The following is a 24284-nucleotide window of genomic DNA, read 5'->3' on the forward strand; positions in this document are numbered from 1 at the left end:
CTGAAGTTTGAGTAAAACATATTTTGAAAAATATACTGTAGGCAACCATTTTGGTGACCAATGACTTCCTTTGGATGGGCAAAATAAATACTGAGACATTTTTCAAATTCTTTCATTTTCCACAGAAGAAACAAAGTCATATAGTTTTGGAACGACATGAGGATGAGAAATGCTGAGCTGTGCTCGCTCTAGGACCCGGTGTCCCCTCTTGCGTATTTTGGCTACTTGATGCTCTCCGGGCTCACGCCTATGGATTTGAAACAAGCCGCTTCAGCCCACAAATGAGCAGCTCAGGATATATAGACGGATTGTGTGTCTTGGCGAGCAGGAGTCGCCCCTGGTTTGTTTCCCTAAAGATTCATAGAAGAAGGCATATCTCACTAATCAGTGCTCTCAACGTGCCAGTCTATATGCAGACGCCCTGGGGGTTTCCGTCGATCTACGGATGAGACGCCTCTGGAAGCGCGAGGCTGAGGGGCGCAACTTTTCTTATTTCTTTGTCTCAAATGAGCTGCGCTTTGGTGAATCGAAGGTAATTTTTTCACATTAATTATCGATTCGTTTTCTGAGGCTGTGAAAATGGTTAACATCGAAACTTAAACGAAGAGACCGCGATAGTTTCACACATCTTCTGGTTGAACAGTTTTAATTGATCTCATTTAAAATGTAAAAGCACTGTAAGTCTGGCTGTTATAATTGCAACAGTTTCAAAATGTAAAACTTTTGAAACAAATGCTCGCTGTCTGGCTCCAGCTCATTGATTGATCGATACGTGCGCACAAACGCAAAACGCTTACAAGCAGAAATATGGCACTGGAAGTTTTGCCTTGATTCATTCTTATATAAATCATTTTTAAGACGAACTTGAAGACTGAAATAACTTCTTCGGCAGGGAATAACTCAACAATGGCTCTGCGATGGGGTCATTCGCATGGATTTCTAATCTACCTGTTTCTGCTGGCTTTATGGCGTGCATGGTAAGCAAAACAAAAAGACATTTGTCAGTTTCACTGAGCTTTTCAAGGTAAAGCCGAAAATAGTATGGTTATACCAACGTCTCTCTCTCTCTTTCTCTCCCCCTCTCTCTGTCTCTTTCTCTCTCTCAAAGAAAAAAGAAGGTATAATTGTCACCATTTGAAAATAGCCTACAGTATACTTAAAGATATGAAATGGACGGAAAAAAATGTGAGTAATTCTGTCATCATTTACTTATCTTCATTTTGTTCCAAAACGGTATGACTTTATTTCTTCTGTGGAACATAAAAGAGATTTAGAGAAATTTCTGGTAACACTTTCTATGAAGACCATGCTTATAGTGAATTATAGCTCCATTTATAATTATTTATAAGTATTACAATTTTATAAACATATTTATAAAGACTCATTAAGACCTATACTGCATTATAAGAACAGTTATAGTTGCATTTATATTATTTTTATAATTACCTAAGTCATGCATTTTATTTTTCAATGTTCATAATCCATTATAAACTGATTTATAAGGATTAATTAGTCAGCCGTGTGGTTCCATGAATGTATTTATAAAGATGCAACCTGCATTGCTATAATGTTAATATATTAGTTGCAATGACTTTTTAGTAATTCAGACGTATTTCTGTCAAATAAGTGAATATATTGTTATTAACAGCTGTGTTGAGTTCTTATAAATGCTTATTGTGAGTACTACTATTAGTTACTAACCTATATAAATGCATCATTAATGGCTTTAAAGGGGTCATTTTGATGCGATTTCAAGTTTTCCTTTCTCTTTGGAGTGTTTCAAGCTGATTGTGCATAGATAAGATCCCTGAAGTTGCAAAGACTAAAGTCTCAAAACCAAAGAGATATTCTTTATCAAAGTTAAGACTCTGCCACGCCCCCCTAAAACGGCTCGTTCTAACACACCCCCACATATCTACCTCACTATGTGGGAATATTAGCATAATGCTGCCCAAATGTGCACGCAAATACCCCTTTAAGTAAAGTGAAAACATAGGATGCAATTTTCTAAAAGCAAATGTTAAGAAACCATGAAGATGTGCTCATTATCAGTTTAAGTTGTTTACTTGTAAATGTAACTAATGAACAATAATTCCTGTAACAAAATAATGAAGAAAAAACAGAAATCATTAGTACAAACAGTTGAAAAAACTTTTAAAAATGTTACATACTAGCAAAACACTGCAACAATATTTTAAAGCTTAATTCCAAACTGCTATAAGCAATATGGCTGAGAAGATATCGATTTCAAAAATCTAAATTACTATTCATTACCTCTAATGAAAACATTAGCCATTAAAGACATAATAACTACTTGTTACAACAAACAAGTGTTCTGGAACTGTTTTATATTTGATAATTTATAAACCAGTGTATAATGGATTATCAGCATGCACACCGAAGAAGAAAATGCATGCCTTATTAGTAATTACAAAAATAATATAAACGTAATTATAACTGTTCTTATAACGCAGTATAGGTCTTAATGAGTCTGTATAAATATATTTATAGACACTTATATAATATATATATTATATATATATATTAAAAGCGTTTGAGAGAGGCGGGGCATAGAGGACCTACGATAATGTACAGTATTTGAAAAATAATGTGTTTTTTGAACATTAAAGCATGTCAACATATTCTGTTACACCAAATACACAAAATAATGATCTTTAAAAAAGCATCATATGACCCCTTTAAGTAAAGTGAAAACATAGGATGCAATTTTCTAAAAGCAAATGTTAAGAAACCATGAAGATGTGCTCATTATCAGTTTAAGTTGTTTACTTGTAAATGTAACTAATGAACAATAATTCCTGTAACAAAATAATGAAGAAAAAACAGAAATCATTAGTACAAACAGTTGAAAAAACTTTTAAAAATGTTAAATACTAGCAAAACACTGCAACAATATTTTAAAGTTTAATTCCAAACTGCTATAAGAAATATGGCTGAGAAGATATCGATTTCAAAAATCAAAATTACTATTCATTACCTCTAATGCAAACATTAGCCATTAAAGACATAATAACTAATTGTTACAACAAACAAGTGTTTCTGGAACTGTTTTATATTTGATAATTTATAAACCAGTGTATAATGGATTATCAGCATGCACACCGAAGAAGAAAATGCATGCCTTATTAGTAATTACAAAAATAATATAAACGTAATTATAACAGTTCTATAACAGGTCTTAATGAGTCTGTATATTTATAGACACTTATATAATATATGTATTATATATATATTATATTATATTATATTATATAACACTTTATTTATAAGTACGTATAAATGGGGCTATAATTCATTATAAGCTTGGTCTTCATAGAAAGTGTTTCCAAATTTCTTTTATGTTTTGTTTTATGTTCATACAATGGAAGTCAATGGTCACCAATACTGTTTGGTTTTCAACATTTAAAAAAAAATCTTCTATAGAAGAAAGTCAGTCATACAGGTTTGGAACAACATGAGGGAAAGTAAATGATTTTCATTTTTGAACTATCCCTTTAATATACACAATTTAATCACAATTTAAAGGAATGTTCCACGTTCATCTCAATAGACAGCCTGTTGAATTATTACCACAGATTATCATTTTTATAATTAAATTAAGTAAGTAATTAAGGCAACTTGGAATAAAAGTAAACAAGATTAAGGTAATAAATTTCCACAAGTACATTGTTGTGGTCAAAATTTTACATACACTTTGCAGTATCTGCAAAATGTTAATTATTTTATCAAAATAAGAGGGATCATACAAAATGCATGCTATTTTTCATTCAGTACTGAACTGAACAAGATATTTCACATAAAAGACATTTACATATAGTCCACAAGAGAAAATATTAGCTGAATTTACAAAAATGACCCCGTTCAAAAGTTTACATATGCTTGACTCTTAATACTGTGATTCGTATTACTGTGTCCATTGTTGATCCTGAACAGTTAAACTGCATACTGTTCAGAAAAATCCTTCAGGTCCCACAAATTCTTTGGTTTTCCAGTATCTGTTGCGTATTTGAACCCTTTCCAACAATGACTGTATGATTTTGTGATCCATCTTTTCACACTGAGGACAACTGAGGGACTTACATGCAACTATTACAAAAGGTTCAAATGCTCACTGACGCTCCAGAAGGAAACACGATGCATTAAGAGCCAGGAGGTGAACACATTTTGAATTTGAAGATCAGGGTAAATTGAATTTTGTATTTTGTCTTCTGGGAAACATGTAAGTATCTTCTGAAGGGCAGGCAAAACAAGAAAAATGTACATATCTTCATTCAGTTCAAAAGTTTACACCCCTGGTTCTTAATACATCGTGTTTCCTTCTGGAGCATCAGTGAGCATTTGAACCTTTTGTAATAGTTGCATATAAGTCCCTCAGTTGTCCTCAGTGTGAAAAGAAGGATCTCAAAATCATACAGTCATTGTTGGAAAGGATTCAAATAATCAAAAGATGCTGGAAAACCAAAGAATTTGTGGGACCTGAAGGACTTTTCTGAAGAATAGCGGGCAGTTTAACTGTTCAGGACAAACAAGGCACTAATGAATAACTATCAAAAGAAAGAAAAAAAACAAACAGCTGTGGGTCATGCAGGTAACAACACAGTATTAAGAATCAAGCGAATGTAAACTTTTTAGCAGGGTCATTTTTATAAATGTAACTATTATTTTCTCTTGTGGACTATATATGTGGACTATATATCTTATTCAGGTCAGTGCTAAATAAAAATCAACATGCATTTTGAATGATCCCTCTTATTTTGTTATTACAATTAACATTAACATTTAGCAGATATTGCAAAGTGTATGTAAAATTTTGACTACAGCTGTACATACATGTTATGACTAGAGTGATAGAATAGTTTTTTAACATTGTCATAACAACATACTGCCAGTAACACCTGTAAACATGATAACATTCTCATGATGTTCATGCAAGGATACCAATAGAAAGGTGATGAAACTTCTTTGTCTAGATTGAGTGGATAGCAGGTAGTTTGGCAGACTATTCCCTTGAATCAGAAGAACATAAACTCATCTCTTATCTGTTGTTTAAATACGTTCATATTGGCAAAGGGCAGAAGTCAGCCAGAAACAGCCTAAACACAAATTTTCTGCTGTCTTTACCTGATGCCAGGTGCTTGACGTACAAATATTATGTTGGTGATGATGAATAACTAGACAGTTATCTGCATAGCACAGTAGTCATTAATTAACATGCACATCATGTGCCGATTAAAGATAAAGTTATTATTAAAGATAATAGTGATCATTGTGTTCATTTAGAAAAAACCCTGAATAGACATTACAGAAAAGTAGCTGAAACATAAGTAGCTTTAGATAGAAATATTTTAATTCAACATACAAAAATACAAATAAATAGTGAAATTATTGAAAATTATTTTAAAACTATATACAACTAAAAGCGCCAGTAGGTGGTGGCAAATACCTGTCTTAAGTCAGTGAGACTTATTCATTCATTCAATCGATTCGTTCAAATGGCTGATTCATTCAGAAACTAAGCAAGTGACTGCCTTTATTAATGGTTCACTGAATCATTAATTCACTCGATTTGTTTAAAAACGTGGATTCATTGAAGGCACAATATGTAAGTTTCCGCCGCGAGAGGGCGCGTATTCAAAACAAACAAAGAAACAAAGGTGTAGTTTGATGACGCCGTGACTGAGTGTGGAGTCATGGGAGTTGTCTTCATCCCCACAGCCGATGCAATCCGACGGGACTCATGTTCATGGATGAGCTAATGTATTAAAGATTTATTAACATCGTAGTATGAAGCAGAGTGAGGCTGAAAGCCGTCGAAGCGAAACAAGGCCGCTTAAGCAATTGCTAATGAGAGACGAGCGTGACACCTGGCTCGAAAGCAGCGGAGCATTTATTATGCCACAGTCGACCGCTTCCACTCCTTCCGGTCGTGCGTATGTGGGGGGGGGGAAAAGCAGGGCTGTTTTATCATACTAGATGCGTTTGAAAGTTCTGTTATAATGCTACTCTGTCCGGACGTCACCTGTCTATTAAACACGGTCTATTAAACACGGTCTATTATTATTAACGTAATAGAATGAAGCAGGGTGAGGCTGAAAGCCGTCTAAGCGAAAACGAGGCCGCTGAACGAGCGTGACACATGGCTCGAAAGCAGTGGAGTTTTTATTATGCCACAGTCGACCGTTTCCGCTCCTTCTGGTCGTGCGTATGGGGGGGGGGGGAAAGCAGGGCTGTTTTATCATACTAGATGCGTTTGAAAGTTCTGTTATAATGCTACTCTGTCCGGACGTCACCTGTCTATTAAAACGCATAACATATTAAAGCATCTTTGGTGTTTCCATGTTTTCTACAAAACAAAATCGAGGAGTTATGACATCATTGGCAGGCGACACAATGATACTATAGACACGGTCCGTGTCACTAGTTAAAATTGCTTATTTCTCTGGATTTAAACATTCTTCAAGTACACAAGTCAGCAAAATATATAACACTGTTCTAGTGGTTTTTGGATATTTTAATAAAAAAACGTACATATTGTGCCTTTAATGAAACACCGCTCTGTGTTGATCAAAGACACACAACAGTTCTCCTAGGGCTTTATTTTCATTACTGAGAAAAGTTTTAAAAACTTAGAAATCGCTGATTGCTAAAGTCATTTGACATTAACATTTTAGGATTTAATAAAAAAACGTACATATTGTGCCTTTAATGAAACACCGCTGTGTGTTGATCAAAGACACACAACAGTTCTCCTAGGGCTTTATTTTCATTACTGAGAAAAGTTTTAAAAACTTAGAAATCGCTGATTGCTAAAGTCATTTGACATTAACATTTTAGGATTTCCCCCATTTGTTTAGATAGGACTTGGTCTTGGATGCCCAAAATAGCTGCCCGTAGGCGTTGCAAATATGGCCGCTGAGTGAACAGACTTTCCTTGAAAGGGGCTTTGATGCTACTCAGTTGCAACTAAATTATGACAGTATGCTTAGTTCAACATTTTTTTTGAAAAAGTCAATATTTTCATACATACTTATTATGGTCACAAAATGAAGAATTACTAAAAAGAAAAAAAGATAGCTAAATATTATATGAATTTGTATGTAAATATACACACACCTTGAGGGAATCGTTAGTAGATTGGCCGTTTAGAGACAAGTTTGCTAAGATGAAGTCTCACGTGTTTTGGTACAGCTGTCATGTTTGTGTTTTTGCCAGATGATCATCCTCTCATAACTTTATTGGAAAGTGTGTAGAGAACAGCTTTCTCTGCATGCAGCTCTATGTAACAGACTTTATTAAAACGCATAACATATTAAAGCATCTTTGGTGTTTCCATGTTTTCTACAAAACAAAATCGAGGAGTTATGACATCATTGGCAGGCGACACAATGATACTATAGACACGGTCCGTGTCACTAGTTAAAATTGCTTATTTCTCTGGATTTAAACATTCTTCAAGTACACAAGTCAGCAAAATATATAACACTGTTCTAGTGGTTTTTGGATATTTTAATAAAAAAACGTACATATTGTGCCTTTAATGAAACACCGCTGTGTGTTGATCAAAGACACACAACAGTTCTCCTAGGGCTTTATTTTCATTACTGAGAAAAGTTTTAAAAACTTAGAAATCGCTGATTGCTAAAGTCATTTGACATTAACATTTTAGGATTTCCCCCATTTGTTTAGATAGGACTTGGTCTTGGATGCCCAAAATAGCTGCCCGTAGGCGTTGCAAATATGGCCGCTGAGTGAACAGACTTTCCTTGAAAGGGACTTTGATGCTACTCAGTTGCAACTAAATTATGACAGTATGCTTAGTTCAACATTTATTTTGAAAAAGTCAATATTTTCATACATACTTATTATGGTCACAAAATGAAGAATTACTAAAAAGAAAAAAAGATAGCTAAATATTATATGAATTTGTGTGTAAATATACACACACCTTGAGGGAATCGTTAGTAGATTGGCCGTTTAGAGACAAGTTTGCTAAGATGAAGTCTCACGTGTTTTGGTACAGCTGTCATGTTTGTGTTTTTGCCAGATGATCATCCTCTCATAACTTTATTGGAAAGTGTGTAGAGAACAGCTATCTCTGCATGCAGCTCTATGTAACAGACTTTTGAGATGCCAAAATGTATCTTGTGTAGTTCTGAGGCAGATGTATCCGGCCCAGATGCCTTTAAAAACAACATTACCCTTTTCACACGGATTTTGGACCGTCTGCTTGATGGCTACGACAACAGGCTGAGACCTGGTCTTGGAGGTAAGAACACCTACGAGTGTGATTTGGGAATTAGTGCTGTGTCATTTTACTCCACACAAGCTCACTGAAACACCCTTATTTCCTGAAGTTGGGGTGATGTAAATGATGTATTAATAAGCAAAATTACTGTGATTGGGGTTTTTCTTTTTAGGAATTTCATAAATTGCACCACAGGACAAAATTTAATGTCTGGATTCAATAAAATGTGTCAATAACATAACATGTAAAACATTTAAGAGACTCATTGTTTATGTGCATTGTCAATCTGAATTGATTTTACCTCTGATAAACTAATTATTATAACGAGGTGTTGATGACCTGAGAAGTTGCCATGCCTGACTGAAGGAGAGGAAAACAAAACCTACAATCTCAGTTCCACTTAACAATCAAGAAACCCTGCCTGTGTAGTCTGTCAGTGTTAATATATATTGTGGCCCTTGCTATTGTTTGTAAGCTCTGAGTTTGGCAGCATAAAAGACATCATGGATCAAGCGACGGCAAATAAAGCACCATGAAGCAAATAGATTTCTTGTAAACATTTCCTTTTTGAGATTTACAGAGCCTAGCACACAAAAACACATACACAGGAGTCAGTGGACATGAGGTTGAGCTAAGAGCCAGAATGAAGTGTTGCCATGGTTCCACTAAAGATAAGCTAAAGTCAGATATGAAGAAATTGTCATATTTTTTTCACCTCTATGTCATTTGAACCCCAAATTATTTTCCCTTCATCTGTGAAACACAAAGGAAATCTCAGGCAGGATATCTGAACTTCTTTTTTCCGTCTAGGAAAGTGGATGCTGATTTATCAAGCTTCAAAAAACACCATCATAAAAGTGCACATGACTCCTCTGCTTATATTTAAAGTCTTATGAAGCTTACAATAGTTTTATGTGAGGAGCAGGCTGAATGTCATTATGTCATTGATTTATATCATTGTTCACAGTTAAAGGTCACATTAATCGTTGCTCTGCAAAATTTCGCATACGAAATCCAGACATTCCAATAGGAAACCGTGCTTTTGGGAGTTTCCACACAGGTTTCGCTCATGTTTATGTTGGTCGCATGCATTAACAGTGTTGACAAACAGAAGGCTGCTTGGTTTGAAAGTGACGTATGAGCTGTGCTTCATTCATTTCTATGGTATTGACAAATTTGGAATTTTTTTTTTTTTTGCTCACGAAATTTTGCTGCAATTTCACAAATGTAACCGCACTTTAATCTCCACACAAAACTATTATATGGTTTCATTGAACAATATAGCACATTAGACTTATAGATTGAGTAGACTTATAGACAATAATGTTGATAATGTTGTAATTTAGAGTGTCCTTTTGCTCTGTGACATAGATCGAGTAACAGAGGTGAAGACTGATATCTATGTGACCAGTTTTGGACCAGTATCAGATACAGACATGGTAAGACATTCCTCTTCTCACATCAGATGATTTGTGTACTGTATAGTGAGAGTCAAATAATATTTATAAAAAATATTTTATATTTTCCTGTTGGTTATCTCAATTTTTCTCCTTCTATACCACATTATCTCTCTCCCTCAATCCTTGTTTTCCATCTGTTGTCTATTCATAGCATTTTGTACCTGCTGCTGGCTAAAAGCAATTTTTACTGGCCAGTGGTGTGTTTTATAAACCCCACGGAACACTCTCACTATCCTGTAGTAGGAAAATCTCTGTTCATAAACACTGTATTATGTTAGGAAGATCATCACACTTGGTATTTCTGTCATGTTTTTTTTTCTGGGTGCTCTTGGGAAATTGCTCCAGTTACTTTCGTAACCTCAGTTCCCCGAGATAAGGGAATGAGCTTTGCGTTGTACGCTTATGGGGTAAACTCCCCATAAACTCCCTAGGTTATAAAACTTTTAGAGGAGTCCTTCCTCTGCCAGGGCTCTTCTACGGCGAGTAGTGGCGAGTAGTAGCTTCTCTTCAAGCTTCTTCGGCTTCTAGGTTTGTTTCTTCAGAGTCCAGCAGGGAGATGGATCATAATATTTTTGTGGAACCTGTGGTAAATTTTTTTCAGGATTTTTTGACGAATAGAAAGTTCAAAAGAACAGCATTACTCTGAAATAGAAATATTTTGTAACATAAATGCCTTTGTCACCTTTGATCAATTGAACGTGCCCTTGCTTAATGAAAGTATTAATTAATTTCAACAACAACAACAAAAAACTTACTGGCCCCAAACTTTGAAATGGTAGTGTACATATATAAATTATGGCCTACACAGATTACAACATTTCATGTTAAAGGGGTCATATGATGCGATTTAATTGTTTCCTTTCTCTTTGAAGTGTTACAAGCTCTTGGTGCATAAAGAAGATCTGTAAAGTTGCAAAGACTAAAGTCTCAAATCCAAAGAGATATTCTTTATAAAAGTTAAGAGTCAACCACGCCTACCTAAAACAGCTCGTTCTAACACGCCCCCACATGTCTACTTCACGATGTGGGAAGATTTGCATAACGCCGCCCAAATGTTTGCGCAAAGAAAGTAACTTTTATTCTCGCTGTAGTATTGTTGTTGCCACTGCCATGTTGTGAAGATGCTGTGTGTTTCGTTGTGAAAGCGAAACTACTTTGTTTGGTCTTCCAAAAGAGGACGATATCCGCTTCGTCATGCCTAGAGCTGATCCCTTCTGGCCGCTGAGGAAATACATCAACTTTGTGCTGTGGATCGTCGGATCGGCGTTCACTGTGGACGAAACAGTGTCCAGCCTGGGGTCGTCACATGTGGTTGCCGCAAGCCCGCTGGCCGCTCCTTCGTCGAATCCACTGGCTGCGCCGTTCTCAAGCCCGCCGGCCGTTCCTCACTCTAGGCCTCCGGCCTCCGCTCACTCTAGCCCGCCGTGTGTGATGCTGTGTGTTTCGTTGTGAAAGCGAAACTACTTTGTTTGGTCTTCCAAAAGAGGACACGACTAGAAATCAGTGGTTAAGTTGTATTTACAACCCTGTTCCACAACAGTTCAAACCAAATATTCAGATGTGTGCAGCACATTTTATGGAAGACTGTTTCCTGATCCTGGTAGAGTAGACTACAATGCCGGCTGTTCTGACTCACAGACTGTAAGTACGTTTTCATATTTAAAGGATTTGCCACTGATGATTCAAACGCGAGTTTTGGGCAGTGTAGAGTAGCGCTTGTTGTTTGTCATTTCTCCGATAAAAATTGCAGACATGGTTTTATGTTTACACGGCGCGATGCAACGCAATGCGTAAAAAGACAGTATAAGTCATTATAATCCGTAATTATGTTCCCACTGGATGCAACAAATGCCTCGTTTACAATGGGTTTTAATGTTTTTGTCTTGTCGCTCTGGCCGGGACACGGCATCACAGTATGGTAAGGGGCGTAACATTTCCGCTACACGCTTGAGATATTCGGCCAATTACAATGCACTAGATAGCTGGCCAATCAGAGCACACCTCGCTTTTCAGACCGATGAGCTTTGTAAAAATCGATGCGTTTCAGAAAGGCGGGGTATAGAGGAGAAACAATAATGTACAGTATGTGGAAAATAATGTGTTTTTTGAACCGCATATACACATTTCATTACACCAAATACACAAAATAATGTTCTTTTTAGCAACATCATATGACCCCTTTAACAGCTAAGATGATTGATGTTCCCTTTCAGTCAGTCACTTCGACGTTGTGTCGAAGTTCCGACACTAGGTGTCGCACTTGGGAGCCCAGACACCTCTAACATCATTGAGAAAAGGCCAATTTGCAAGCAAAATTTGCATAGCTGGCCACTCCCTGGATATCCGGGTATAAATAGGCCAGTGTTGCATTTGCTCACTCGTTTTGTTCTTCGGAGCTGATGCAGTGTCTCTTTTGGAGATGCAGCACTTCATTCACCTCTCAATCTCCGATCCAATGTTGTTGGATCTATGGCACAAGTAGTGGTTTCTCTCTTGCTTATACACAGATAAGTGCAGTGAGAGTACCCCTGGGTGCTTTAATGGCAATCTTTGAGAGCAAATTTTCTCCTAAAAGAGCAATTTCTCTAAAAGAGCTTCACGGGTGGATTTGTGTGTGTTTACAACATGGCTTTCCATCCGTGCCCTTCTGGTTGCGGTTTGTACATCTCACCTTCTGACAGGCACGATCGCTGTGTTCAGTGTTTGGGCTGTGCCCATGCTGAAGCAGCATTTGTGGATGGTTTATGTCCTTCTTGTGAGGACATGGCAATCGGCACGTTGCGCTCACGGCTCGTGTTCTTTTTTAAAGAAAGACCGCAAATCACCTCAGCTGCTTCCCGTCCGATCGAAAGCAGATGAATCTACTGAACCGGCAGCCGATGGCAGCCGTGCTTAACCGGGCAGCAGAGAGCGCCAGGCTTGAGTGGTCTCCTCAACCCTGTCCTTGGCTCTCTTGGTTGGCTAGTTCTTGGAGACCGAGCGTGACACTCTGCCATGCTTCGCCCCAGTTCCTTTCTTCCCGGAAGTGCACAAAGAGCTGATGAAATCGTGGAAGGCACCTTTCTGCTATAACACGATACACAGATCCCTCTGTTCTCACCACCCTTGACGGCGGTCCAGCGAAGAGATATACAGGGTCCCCCGATGGAGAGAGCGATTGCAGTGCAGTTTGCGTGCAAAATGCCACCACCTGGTGGGGCAGTCCGAGACTCCTGTCCAGAGCACCTAAGTTACCTCATCCCTAGGGGCGAGAGGTTATACTGCTTCTGGACAAGCTCCCCACCCTTGGCTGTCCTGCAGGTGTTTAGGCCAGGGATCGCACAAGGGTGGTCCCGACCCAGAGCATGCAGGAACTGCATCCGATGACTGACTATGCTCTCCAGGCTACGGAGGTCACGCCGCAGGCTCTGGGGAAGGCGATGTCCACATTAGTGTCCCAGAAGCGCCACCTGTGGTTCAACCTGATGGGAATGCAGTTTCTCAGAAAGTGCGCTTTCTTGAGTCCATTTCCTAGGTTGGTCTCTCTGACAACACCTTCAGAGAATTTGCCCAGCAATTCTCAACCATCAGCAAGCGGGCAGAAAGTATTCTGCCTCGGCTTGGGTCGGGTTCTATACTTTGACCCCCAATGTAGCAATCTCCGCCTGCTTGTCACCAAGGAATGCCCTGCAAGAACTGTATTGACCCTGCAGTAGCCTGGACCGGTGGTTAAGCCCGACTAATGTCTATCCTCTTGCAGCCAGGTGGCACCAACAGTTCATTCTCAGATTGCTTAGAACCCTCAAGCAGGTTTCATAGCAGACCTCAAACGAGCGAACGGGGGATGGGAGGTGGATGCTGCATCACCTAGGCTATCTGCCATTTGGCAGATGGCCACCAAGTGGTCAGTAAAACAGGAATTAATTCTTCCTTGGGTCATACTACTCACACAGCGTTTCTGGCTCTTGCTACCTCGATGACCAGTCACTGAAATTGAGCATTGAAGCCTGTTCGGATGCAGTCTTCTGCCTCCTGACATTTTGATGCACCAGGTCTGATCTCAAGCCAGTATGACAAACCCAGGCAAGCTTTGGCTCCTTCGTATGTCAGAGGCTTCCCCAACAGACCTGGGGGACAAGGCTGGTGCTGTGCACCCTTCACCAAGTGTCTCAAAGGACACAAAGTCCTCTGTCATGGTGAGCCTTGTTCCACAATGCCGCAGGAACTCTGTCTCAGGTAAGTCGAACGTAGTCCCACTCTGACCATTGGCAAGGTGTCTGGACTCCCCAGCCCTTCCCATTGTCATCAGTGGCATTCTGTTACTCCGGTTCAAGGGTAGAGTGTTGTTGTCCTTCGGGTGGAAATTGCTATCCTTCTGGTGAAGGATGCAATAGATCTTGTCCCCCTAGCCCAAATGATGAGAGGTTCAGCCCTCACTTCATTGTACTCAAGAAGGGTATGAGCCACGAACCTGTGAGTGGCAGATCGGTGGGGAAGCACAAGGTTCTTATGAGGTGCGCAGAGGTTGAATCCTCCTAGACCATGCCTCATCCTCTCTTGGGATCTCTCAGTGGCCTTGAGGCCTTACAGGAGAGATCCATTGAGCCTTCCAGTCAGCTGAATTAGTGCCCTCTGTACGAAGACGGCTTCCTGACTACGCTCGATGAGTGGATGAAAAATCTAAGCCCTATCCGTTTACGACTGGAAGACAGCGGAAGGGAACATTGTCTACAAACGGGAAATCTCCCACTAGACTGTGGATGCAATTTCCATGGCTTATCAAGCCAGAGGCTTAACCTGGCCCACTGGGAGTGAGGGCACTCGACCAGGGGCATGGCTGTTTCTTCAGCTGTAGGACGTGGTGCCTCATTAGCAAACAGGTTTAGAGCTGCAGGCTGGACTACATCTATACATTTGCTAATTCCCATATCTGTAAGTGTAAGCCAGTTCATCCTGGATTCAGGGTGACTAGTAAGGTGCAGAGCTTGCATATAGTGCCCTTCCCTTCTCTGAGGTGATAGTGTGCGCTCTTTGAGTCCGTAGCTGATATTGGTGGAGAAACTCATTGCAAGAACTAATTACTTGTAAGTTTCCCTTGACTGAACTCTCATAATGGGTTTGTGCTCCATATGTTGGTACTCACTACGGTGGTCCCATATGCATGTTAATCCACTGTCCTGTTCCTAATAAGGACTCCTAAAGACAGACAGCTGGTCTGTCGTCTGGTTCTGTGCTTGGTAGATCTCCCCTTATGTGGAGCCCACCACAGAAACCTTCCCTATGTAGTACTCCCTTTTAATGATTTGATAGGTTGTATCTCCACATGTTACCTCCCTTTTGGGTAGGATGTGGTCTCCGTAGTGTTCTTTTCAAACTCTGCGAAATGAACTCTGGAGATCGGTTTCTATTTCAACATCTTTTGCAGCTTTGAGCAATTTAGCCAATCACAGACATATCTGTTGATTTCTTGAACCCGACAGTCAATCAGAGGTGTTTAAGTTAGAATCCACTCACCGCTTAAATTGCCGGAGTTTTTGTTTAGGTGTTGTGTTCAGCACAAATCATCTCATTATAACAAAGTGTAGACGCGATGTAAATAAGAGATTCATTGTGCAGCGTAGATAACTTTATTGATTATAACGTAACTTTGTGAGATTGCGATGAACTAAGATGAGTGACAGCTTTTAGTGATTTTAAGGGAATGCTCTTGGGGCATAATTATATATATATATATATATATATATATTTATTTATTTTATATATATAGCGAGAGAGCACCCTCACTAATTTAAGAAGCACCCTCAGTGATTTGTGACGCTGGGCTTGTCAACATCTGCGCCCCCATGGACTCGTAATGCAGTTCAGCAGCTGTGGGGTTTAGTGTAGGGACCCCTAGTGTCGGAAAGCATTTGTGGATGGTTTATGTCCTTCTTGTGAGGACATGGCAATCGGCACGTTGCGCTCACGGCTCGTGTTCTTTTTTAAAGAAAGACCGCAAATCACCTCAGCTGCTTCCCGTCCGATCGAAAGCAGATGAATCTACTGAACCGGCAGCCGATGGCAGCCGTGCTTAACCGGGCAGCAGAGAGCGCCAGGCTTGAGTGGTCTCCTCAACCCTGTCCTTGGCTCTCTTGGTTGGCTAGTTCTTGGAGACCGAGCGTGACACTCTGCCATGCTTCGCCCCAGTTCCTTTCTTCCCGGAAGTGCACAAAGAGCTGATGAAATCGTGGAAGGCACCTTTCTGCTATAACACGATACACAGATCCCTCTGTTCTCACCACCCTTGACGGCGGTCCAGCGAAGAGATATACAGGGTCCCCCGATGGAGAGAGCGATTGCAGTGCAGTTTGCGTGCAAAATGCCACCACCTGGTGGGGCAGTCCGAGACTCCTGTCCAGAGCACCTAAGTTACCTCATCCCTAGGGGCGAGAGGTTATACTGCTTCTGGACAAGCTCCCCACCCTTGGCTGTCCTGCAGGTGTTTAGGCCAGGGATCGCACAAGGGTGGTCCCGACCCAGAGCATGCAGGAACTGCATCCGATGACTGACTATGCTCTCCAGGCTACGGAGGTCACGCCGCAGGCTCTGGGGAAGGCGATGTCCACATTAGTGTCCCAGAAGCGCCACCTGTGGTTCAACCTGATGGGAATGCAGTTTCTCAGAAAGTGCGCTTTCTTGAGTCCATTTCCTAGGTTGGTCTCTCTGACAACACCTTCAGAGAATTTGCCCAGCAATTCTCAACCATCAGCAAGCGGGCAGAAAGTATTCTGCCTCGGCTTGGGTCGGGTTCTATACTTTGACCCCCAATGTAGCAATCTCCGCCTGCTTGTCACCAAGGAATGCCCTGCAAGAACTGTATTGACCCTGCAGTAGCCTGGACCGGTGGTTAAGCCCGACTAATGTCTATCCTCTTGCAGCCAGGTGGCACCAACAGTTCATTCTCAGATTGCTTAGAACCCTCAGGCAGGTTTCATAGCAGACCTCAAACGAGCGAACGGGGGATGGGAGGTGGATGCTGCATCACCTAGGCTATCTGCCATTTGGCAGATGGCCACCAAGTGGTCAGTAAAACAGGAATTAATTCTTCCTTGGGTCATACTACTCACACAGCGTTTCTGGCTCTTGCTACCTCGATGACCAGTCACTGAAATTGAGCATTGAAGCCTGTTCGGATGCAGTCTTCTGACTCCTGACATTTTGATACACCCGGTCTGATATCAAGCCAGTATGACAAACCCAGGCAAGCTTTGGCTCCTTCGTATGTCAGAGGCTTCCCCAGCAGACCTGGGGGACAAGGCTGGTGCTGTGCACCCTTCACCAAGTGTCTCAAAGGACACAAAGTCCTCTGTCATGGTGAGCCTTGTTCCACAATGCCGCAGGAACTCTGTCTCAGGTAAGTCGAACGTAGTCCCACTCTGACCATTGGCAAGGTGTCTGGACTCCCCAGCCCTTCCCATTGTCATCAGTGGCATTCTGTTACTCCGGTTCAAGGGTAGAGTGTTGTTGTCCTTCGGGTGGAAATTGCTATCCTTCTGGTGAAGGATGCAATAGATCTTGTCCCCCTAGCCCAAATGATGAGAGGTTCAGCCCTCACTTCATTGTACTCAAGAAGGGTATGAGCCACGAACCTGTGAGTGGCAGATCGGTGGGGAAGCACAAGGTTCTTATGAGGTGCGCAGAGGTTGAATCCTCCTAGACCATGCCTCATCCTCTCTTGGGATCTCTCAGTGGCCTTGAGGCCTTACAGGAGAGATCCATTGAGCCTTCCAGTCAGCTGAATTAGTGCCCTCTGTACGAAGACGGCTTCCTGACTACGCTCGATGAGTGGATGAAAAATCTAAGCCCTATCCGTTTACGACTGGAAGACAGCGGAAGGGAACATTGTCTACAAACGGGAAATCTCCCACTAGACTGTGGATGCAATTTCCATGGCTTATCAAGCCAGAGGCTTAACCTGGCCCACTGGGAGTGAGGGCACTCGACCAGGGGCATGGCTGTTTCTTCAGCTGTAGGACGTGGTGCCTCATTAGCAAACAGGTTTAGAGCTGCAGGCTGGACTACATCTATACATTTGCTAATTCCCATATCTGTAAGTGTAAGCCAGTTCATCCTGGATTCAGGGTGACTAGTAAGGTGCAGAGCTTGCATATAGTGCCCTTCCCTTCTCTGAGGTGATAGTGTGCGCTCTTTGAGTCCGTAGCTGATATTGGTGGAGAAACTCATTGCAAGAACTAATTACTTGTAAGTTTCCCTTGACTGAACTCTCATAATGGGTTTGTGCTCCATATGTTGGTACTCACTACGGTGGTCCCATATGCATGTTAATCCACTGTCCTGTTCCTAATAAGGACTCCTAAAGACAGACAGCTGGTCTGTCGTCTGGTTCTGTGCTTGGTAGATCTCCCCTTATGTGGAGCCCACCACAGAAACCTTCCCTATGTAGTACTCCCTTTTAATGATTTGATAGGTTGTATCTCCACATGTTACCTCCCTTTTGGGTAGGATGTGGTCTCCGTAGTGTTCTTTTCAAACTCTGCGAAATGAACTCTGGAGATCGGTTTCTATTTCAACATCTTTTGCAGCTTTGAGCAATTTAGCCAATCACAGACATATCTGTTGATTTCTTGAACCCGACAGTCAATCAGAGGTGTTTAAGTTAGAATCCACTCACCGCTTAAATTGCCGGAGTTTTTGTTTAGGTGTTGTGTTCAGCACAAATCATCTCATTATAACAAAGTGTAGACGCGATGTAAATAAGAGATTCATTGTGCAGCGTAGATAACTTTATTGATTATAACGTAACTTTGTGAGATTGCGATGAACTAAGATGAGTGACAGCTTTTAGTGATTTTAAGGGAATGCTCTTGGGGCATAATTATATATATATATATATATATATATATTTATTTATTTTATATATATAGCGAGAGAGCACCCTCACTAATTTAAGAAGCACCCTCAGTGATTTGTGACGCTGGGCTTGTCAACATCTGCGCCCCCATGGACTCGTAATGCAGTTCAGCAGCTGTGGGGTTTAGTGTAGGGACCCCTAGTGTCGGAACGTCGAAGTGACTCACTGAAAGGGAACATCTCGGTTACATATGGTAACCCATGTTGTGTCCCTTATGAACGAGGGTTACCATACGTAAACAAGATACCATACGTGTATTTTGTACTATACTGCTAAAAAACTGAATCCAGACAGTTTACCTACTACAACTGAATTTATCTATCAGAACAATCTAATGTACAGGATTGTTTGATTATTTGACTTCGATTTTATAAAAAAAAAAGTTTGCACAGAAAAAAAATAATTGTTATAATATTATTAATATTATAATGATAATATTATCAGATAATGATAATATGATAATATTATCAGCTATGTTCTGACCAACAGTGATTTTTAAAGAATTAATAATATTGCTGTAACTGATGCTGATTTGATCACAGATACACTAAATCTTTAGTATTATATCTAGTGTATGTCACATAAATTTCGCTTTTAGACAGATCATTTCCTAAATGTGTTTTCAGATGATCAGCCTTTAGTTTTAGTGTTCCACAATACCATGTTCTTTTAAACATTATAATGCCTTAAAATAGACATATACTATGGAGGAACACAAAAGCAGGTTATTTTTTATCAGTCTTACTATGCCACTCCCTTCAGGCCGTGTGGTTATGATATGACAGAATGGAAAGTGACAAGTATTGTCTATCTAGTTCTGCGTGACTCCTCCATAATGAAAGGTAATGTTGCAAGACATTAGCAAGAATATCAAATGACCAGGCAAGCTTTCCTCAAAGTCTGTTCGAGATGAAGGTTTTATGTTTTATAATAGTACTGGAATTAACTTAGTATGGACCCATAATAGGTTTGTTCCTACAGTATGATTGTGACATTGTGAAAGCTGATGGAGGATAGATGGAAGAATGAGACGGAAATGAAGCATTAGATGGGCTCTGTGAGTGCTGGGGAGCCCTGGCGCTCCAGTGACAGCATGTACTGTCACACAATATAATCTTTCCTGTATGAGTGTGGGAGTGAATAAGTATTATCTCTTATGTACATAACATTATGTTTGTCTGTCTCTGTGCTGCCATGGAAACTGGATGCCCACCTTCACCCCGGGGGTCGGTGCATGGCAGCACAGTGCCTGAGGGATTGGGATATAATGCAGTGATGTGAAGCGCTTCTGACACTTTGCCACTCTCTAGTACTATAAAGAGGAAGATGAAACACACTATACACAGACAATGAACATATTGAGAGAACTGAAAAGTTGCTGACACTTACTGAGGGAGCCCATTCCATCTTACTTTTAATACTTTTCTTTTAGCTGTCTTTAAAAGATGTACAGTGACATCCGAAGTCTGAGACCACATTGAATATCTGAGATTTAAAATCTAAATTAAATCTAGAAATAAACAATATGCCATTAAAGCAAAAGTAGATCAAATAAATACTATGACATCCTAAAATATAGACTACTATTTAAAGGTTTGGTGTCAGTACGATTTTTTTCCCTCACTAAGGCTGTATTTATTTGATCAAAGATACAGTAAATACAGTAATATTGTGAAATATTGTTACAATTTTAAATAGCTGTTTTCTTTCATATTTAAATATTTAAAATGTATTTAAAAACATTCAAATGTAATTTACTGATGTGATGGCAAAGCTGCATTTTCAGCAGCCATTATTTCATTATCACATGATGCTTCAGAAATCAATCTAATATGCTGATTTTCTGCGCAAGAAACATTTCTTATTATTGTGAATGTTGAAAACAGCTTAATATTTTTGTGGAAGCTTTGATACATTTTTTTCAGGATTCTTTGATGAATAGAAAGTTCAAAAATAGAAATCTTTTGTAACATTATAAATGTCTGTACTGTCTTTTTTGATCAATGAAATGCATCATTGATAGATGATTTTAAAAAAAATGTTTAACTCAACTCAACTTTTCAAATGGTTATCCTGACAATATACTTTTTAATAAAACATACAATTGAATTAGACAAACAGCAGCCTTTAGACTTTGGGGTCCCACATTGAATGAAAACACATTTTCTGTGTCAGCACTGAAGAATGTCTAAGCCCCTGATATGTCACTCTCTGTTCTCAGGAATACACTGTGGATGTGTTTTTCCGTCAGCGCTGGACAGATGAGCGGCTGAAGTTTAACGGGCCAATGAACATCCTGCGTCTCAACAACCTGATGGCCAGTAAAATCTGGACTCCAGACACTTTCTTTCACAACGGCAAGAAATCTGTGGCTCACAACATGACCATGCCTAACAAACTACTGCGGATTATGGAGAACGGCACTCTACTGTACACTATGAGGTACCCCTGTACTAGAGTTATCAAATAAATGAATCAAAATAATTACATGATATGCTGTTTAATTTACCAAACTATTCATAATTAATCACATATATCAATATTTGCTAAGAAAAGGCCCCAAATCAAAATAACTGAAAGGCATTATAGAGGCAGATGAGTAAATCATTCAATAGACATTACAAAAACTTGCTTTAAAAGTCAAAATATTGTTCTATTTCTATGTCAATAAACACAAATCCCTAAAAAATCATTAAAATCTTAAGACCAAAAACCAGTTTTACTTTACCATTCAAACATTTGGAGTCAGTAAGATTTTTTGTTGTTGTTTTTGAAAGACATCTGTTATGCTCATCATGGTTGAATTTATTTGATTGAAAATACAATAAAACAATAATATTGTGAAATATTATAATTAAAATATCTTTCTATTTTAATATAGTTTAAAATGTAAATGATTTCTTTGAATTTGCAGTAGATATCACTCAATTTGTTTTAATATAAATCTTTTGGAACATTGTAAATGTCTTTACTGTCCCTTTTGATCAATTTCATGCATCCTTGCTGAATGAAAGTATTTAATTCTTCAAAAAAAAAATCTTACTGACAGCAAACTTTTGAACAGTAGTGAATAATTAACGGTAAGCTTGAATTGCTCTGTTAGCGGGAAAATCCTTTTTACAATTTATGATTTTTATAATTAAATGTACTATATTAATGAATGAAATTGACAGCCCTTGTAAGAACACAGTGACTGTTGTATAATGTTTGTGTATTTGTGCAGGTTGACAGTGCAAGCTGAATGCCCAATGCATCTTGAGGACTTTCCAATGGACTTCCATTCCTGTCCGCTTAAATTTGGCAGCTGTAAGCAAAAATGCTAATAGTTTATTTTATTCCCATAATGATTAATATCTGTCTATGCTTTGGGTTTTATTATAATATATTGTGTCTGTATGTAGATGCTTACACTCTGACAGAGGTGACGTATGTTTGGACTCGTAATGCCACCTTATCGGTGGAAGTAGCTCCAGATGGATCTAGACTTAACCAGTATGACTTAATGGGACAGACTGTTGGCAAGGAAACCATCAAGTCCAGTACTGGTAAGACATTCACAAAATTATCTGGATCCATATGATCTTATCAGTCGTTCTTCCCTCTCTCATGTCTCTTTCCTGCTGTGTAGGTGAATATACAGTGATGACTGCCCATTTCCATCTGAAGAGGAAGATTGGGTACTTTGTGATCCAGACGTACCTGCCTTGCATAATGACCGTCATCTTATCCCAAGTCTCTTTTTGGCTCAATCGAGAGTCTGTCCCCGCACGCACAGTTTTTGGTGGGTGAGCATGTGTTGTGTAATCAGAACATAATGTGGAAAGGTTTTTAATTCTGTTTATTATGCCACATATTTCTTTGTTAAATCAGTTTAGCATGCTTATTTTGTTGTTCTTATTAAATTACTGATGCAGTCATGGATAAAGCTGATGTAGAATGTGTACATTTTTTGATTTTCTCTAGCAGTTTCAATTTCCTTCTGAACTCTAGGGAAACATTTTAAATGGCTGCGAGCAAAGGCAAACAGCTATAAAATTGGCCTCCATTGTGTTTTTGGAGAAAAATTTGTCCATGCAGTTATGTGCATGAATGTGTGTATTTTTGTTCATTCAGTGGGAGGAATCCTTAGCATCCAAAAGACACATTTAAATTAAACACGGACTCGCAGGGGGAACTTAGTTAAGAATGAAACGCTGATAGCATTGTTTATTCACAAGCTTTGTTGTTTTAGTGGCCAATTCACTAAAGCAATTATGCGAATGAAAAAATGTGCACACCACAATTCTACATCTTGCATCAGTGCTCGGTGTGCGGGGGGATACAAACTACCCGTGTGTGGTACAATTTACCGGGACTGTACAACATTACTACACCACTGTGATCCAGGCACCTAAATTGGCTCTTGAAAATGCTGGCTATATGATCACTTGGTCATCATTTGATTAGTTAATGCTGCCATGATAAAAAAAAAACACAATGGCAAAACTGAATTATGCTTGGTGCAGTGCAATACCAGCACAGATAGCACATGGCTCAACCAGATTGCAAAACTGCCAAAATCACAATGGTTTAACATTTGAAATAAAGAAACTGAGATGTAAATATTAGTGCTGTGGTTTTACAATTGTACTGTAAAATGAAATAATTTTTATTAAACACTAGATTATGGTTACTGTAAGAGGTTTGAGCTGGTTCTTTTAATGAGTAAACTCCAAATCATTCTGCCTTAATGGGATGTATTGCACTTAAACAAATCTTCAGAGTAAAAAGTATTTTTTTATCATTATAAAAGTCATTTTCATCATTATTTTTATTTTCCATGCAGATGCACTCCTGTATAAAACCACCCCAGTCATTCTAGAATGATAAATTTTTTTCCCCAAATAAAGCTATTTAAATCATCTGGTGAAAATTCCTTTGTTTCTTGATCTGAAAGAAATGTCTTGAGTTGATTAAAAAGATAAAAGTGAGATATTAAAAAAAAGAGTAGCATTTCTTGCATTTTTCTATGTTTGCTCTCTAATATCTGTTATAATGATGAATATACAGTATTTGGATTGATTTATTTTCCTGGAGGATGCAAAAATTCATTAAAATTGTTTTCAAAAAAACAGAAGATCATCTATATAAAATGAGGACAGGAGGTCCTCTTAGGGCATATGACTGACTGCTGAAATGAACACAATTTCTTTAGCCCAGGGCATTTGTGATTACACGCGTACATCTGTGCTGTCTCTTCCACAAATGAGTGAACGGCATAAATGCTGGTAATTATCTGCAGTGAGTCATGCTGCACTAATGCGGTATCTGTATATACAGTGCTCACTGAGTCTTTTTTTTGTTGTTGTTGTTATTTTGCTCTAGGTGTGACTACAGTGCTAACGATGACCACTCTGAGTATCAGCGCTCGAAACTCTTTACCAAAGGTGGCCTACGCCACAGCCATGGACTGGTTCATTGCTGTGTGCTACGCATTTGTTTTCTCTGCTCTCATCGAGTTTGCCACAGTAAACTACTTCACCAAGCGCGGCTGGGCCTGGGATGGCAAGAGCATTGTCAGTGATAAGGTAACCATGACGACACAGACCGGGCTTTGATTTTGGAGTGGAGCACATCTGGTTGCTTTGATTATTGTCATTAAGAAGAGGGGTTATTTAGATGAGGGAAA

At 39.4% G+C, this 24284-nt stretch overlaps 1 protein-coding gene across 1 annotated transcript; it reads left to right on the forward strand.

Moving 5' to 3' along the window:
* Window positions 1-287: 287 nt before the first annotated feature.
* On the forward strand, window positions 288-24213 carry LOC107585265 (gamma-aminobutyric acid receptor subunit alpha-2-like). Its single transcript, XM_016272212.1, has 9 exons — window positions 288-532; window positions 893-977; window positions 8172-8287; window positions 9638-9705; window positions 20838-21058; window positions 21840-21922; window positions 22018-22161; window positions 22245-22397; window positions 23981-24213. The coding sequence occupies exons 2-9, from the start codon at window positions 907-909 to the stop codon at window positions 24211-24213; spliced, it is 1089 nt and encodes a 362-aa protein (XP_016127698.1). The 5' UTR covers window positions 288-532; window positions 893-906.
* The last annotated feature ends 71 nt before the right edge of the window (window positions 24214-24284 follow it).

This window comes from Sinocyclocheilus grahami, unplaced genomic scaffold (assembly GCF_001515645.1).
Source record: "Sinocyclocheilus grahami isolate Dianchi unplaced genomic scaffold, SAMN03320097.WGS_v1.1 scaffold68.1, whole genome shotgun sequence".
NCBI lineage: Eukaryota > Metazoa > Chordata > Actinopteri > Cypriniformes > Cyprinidae > Sinocyclocheilus > Sinocyclocheilus grahami.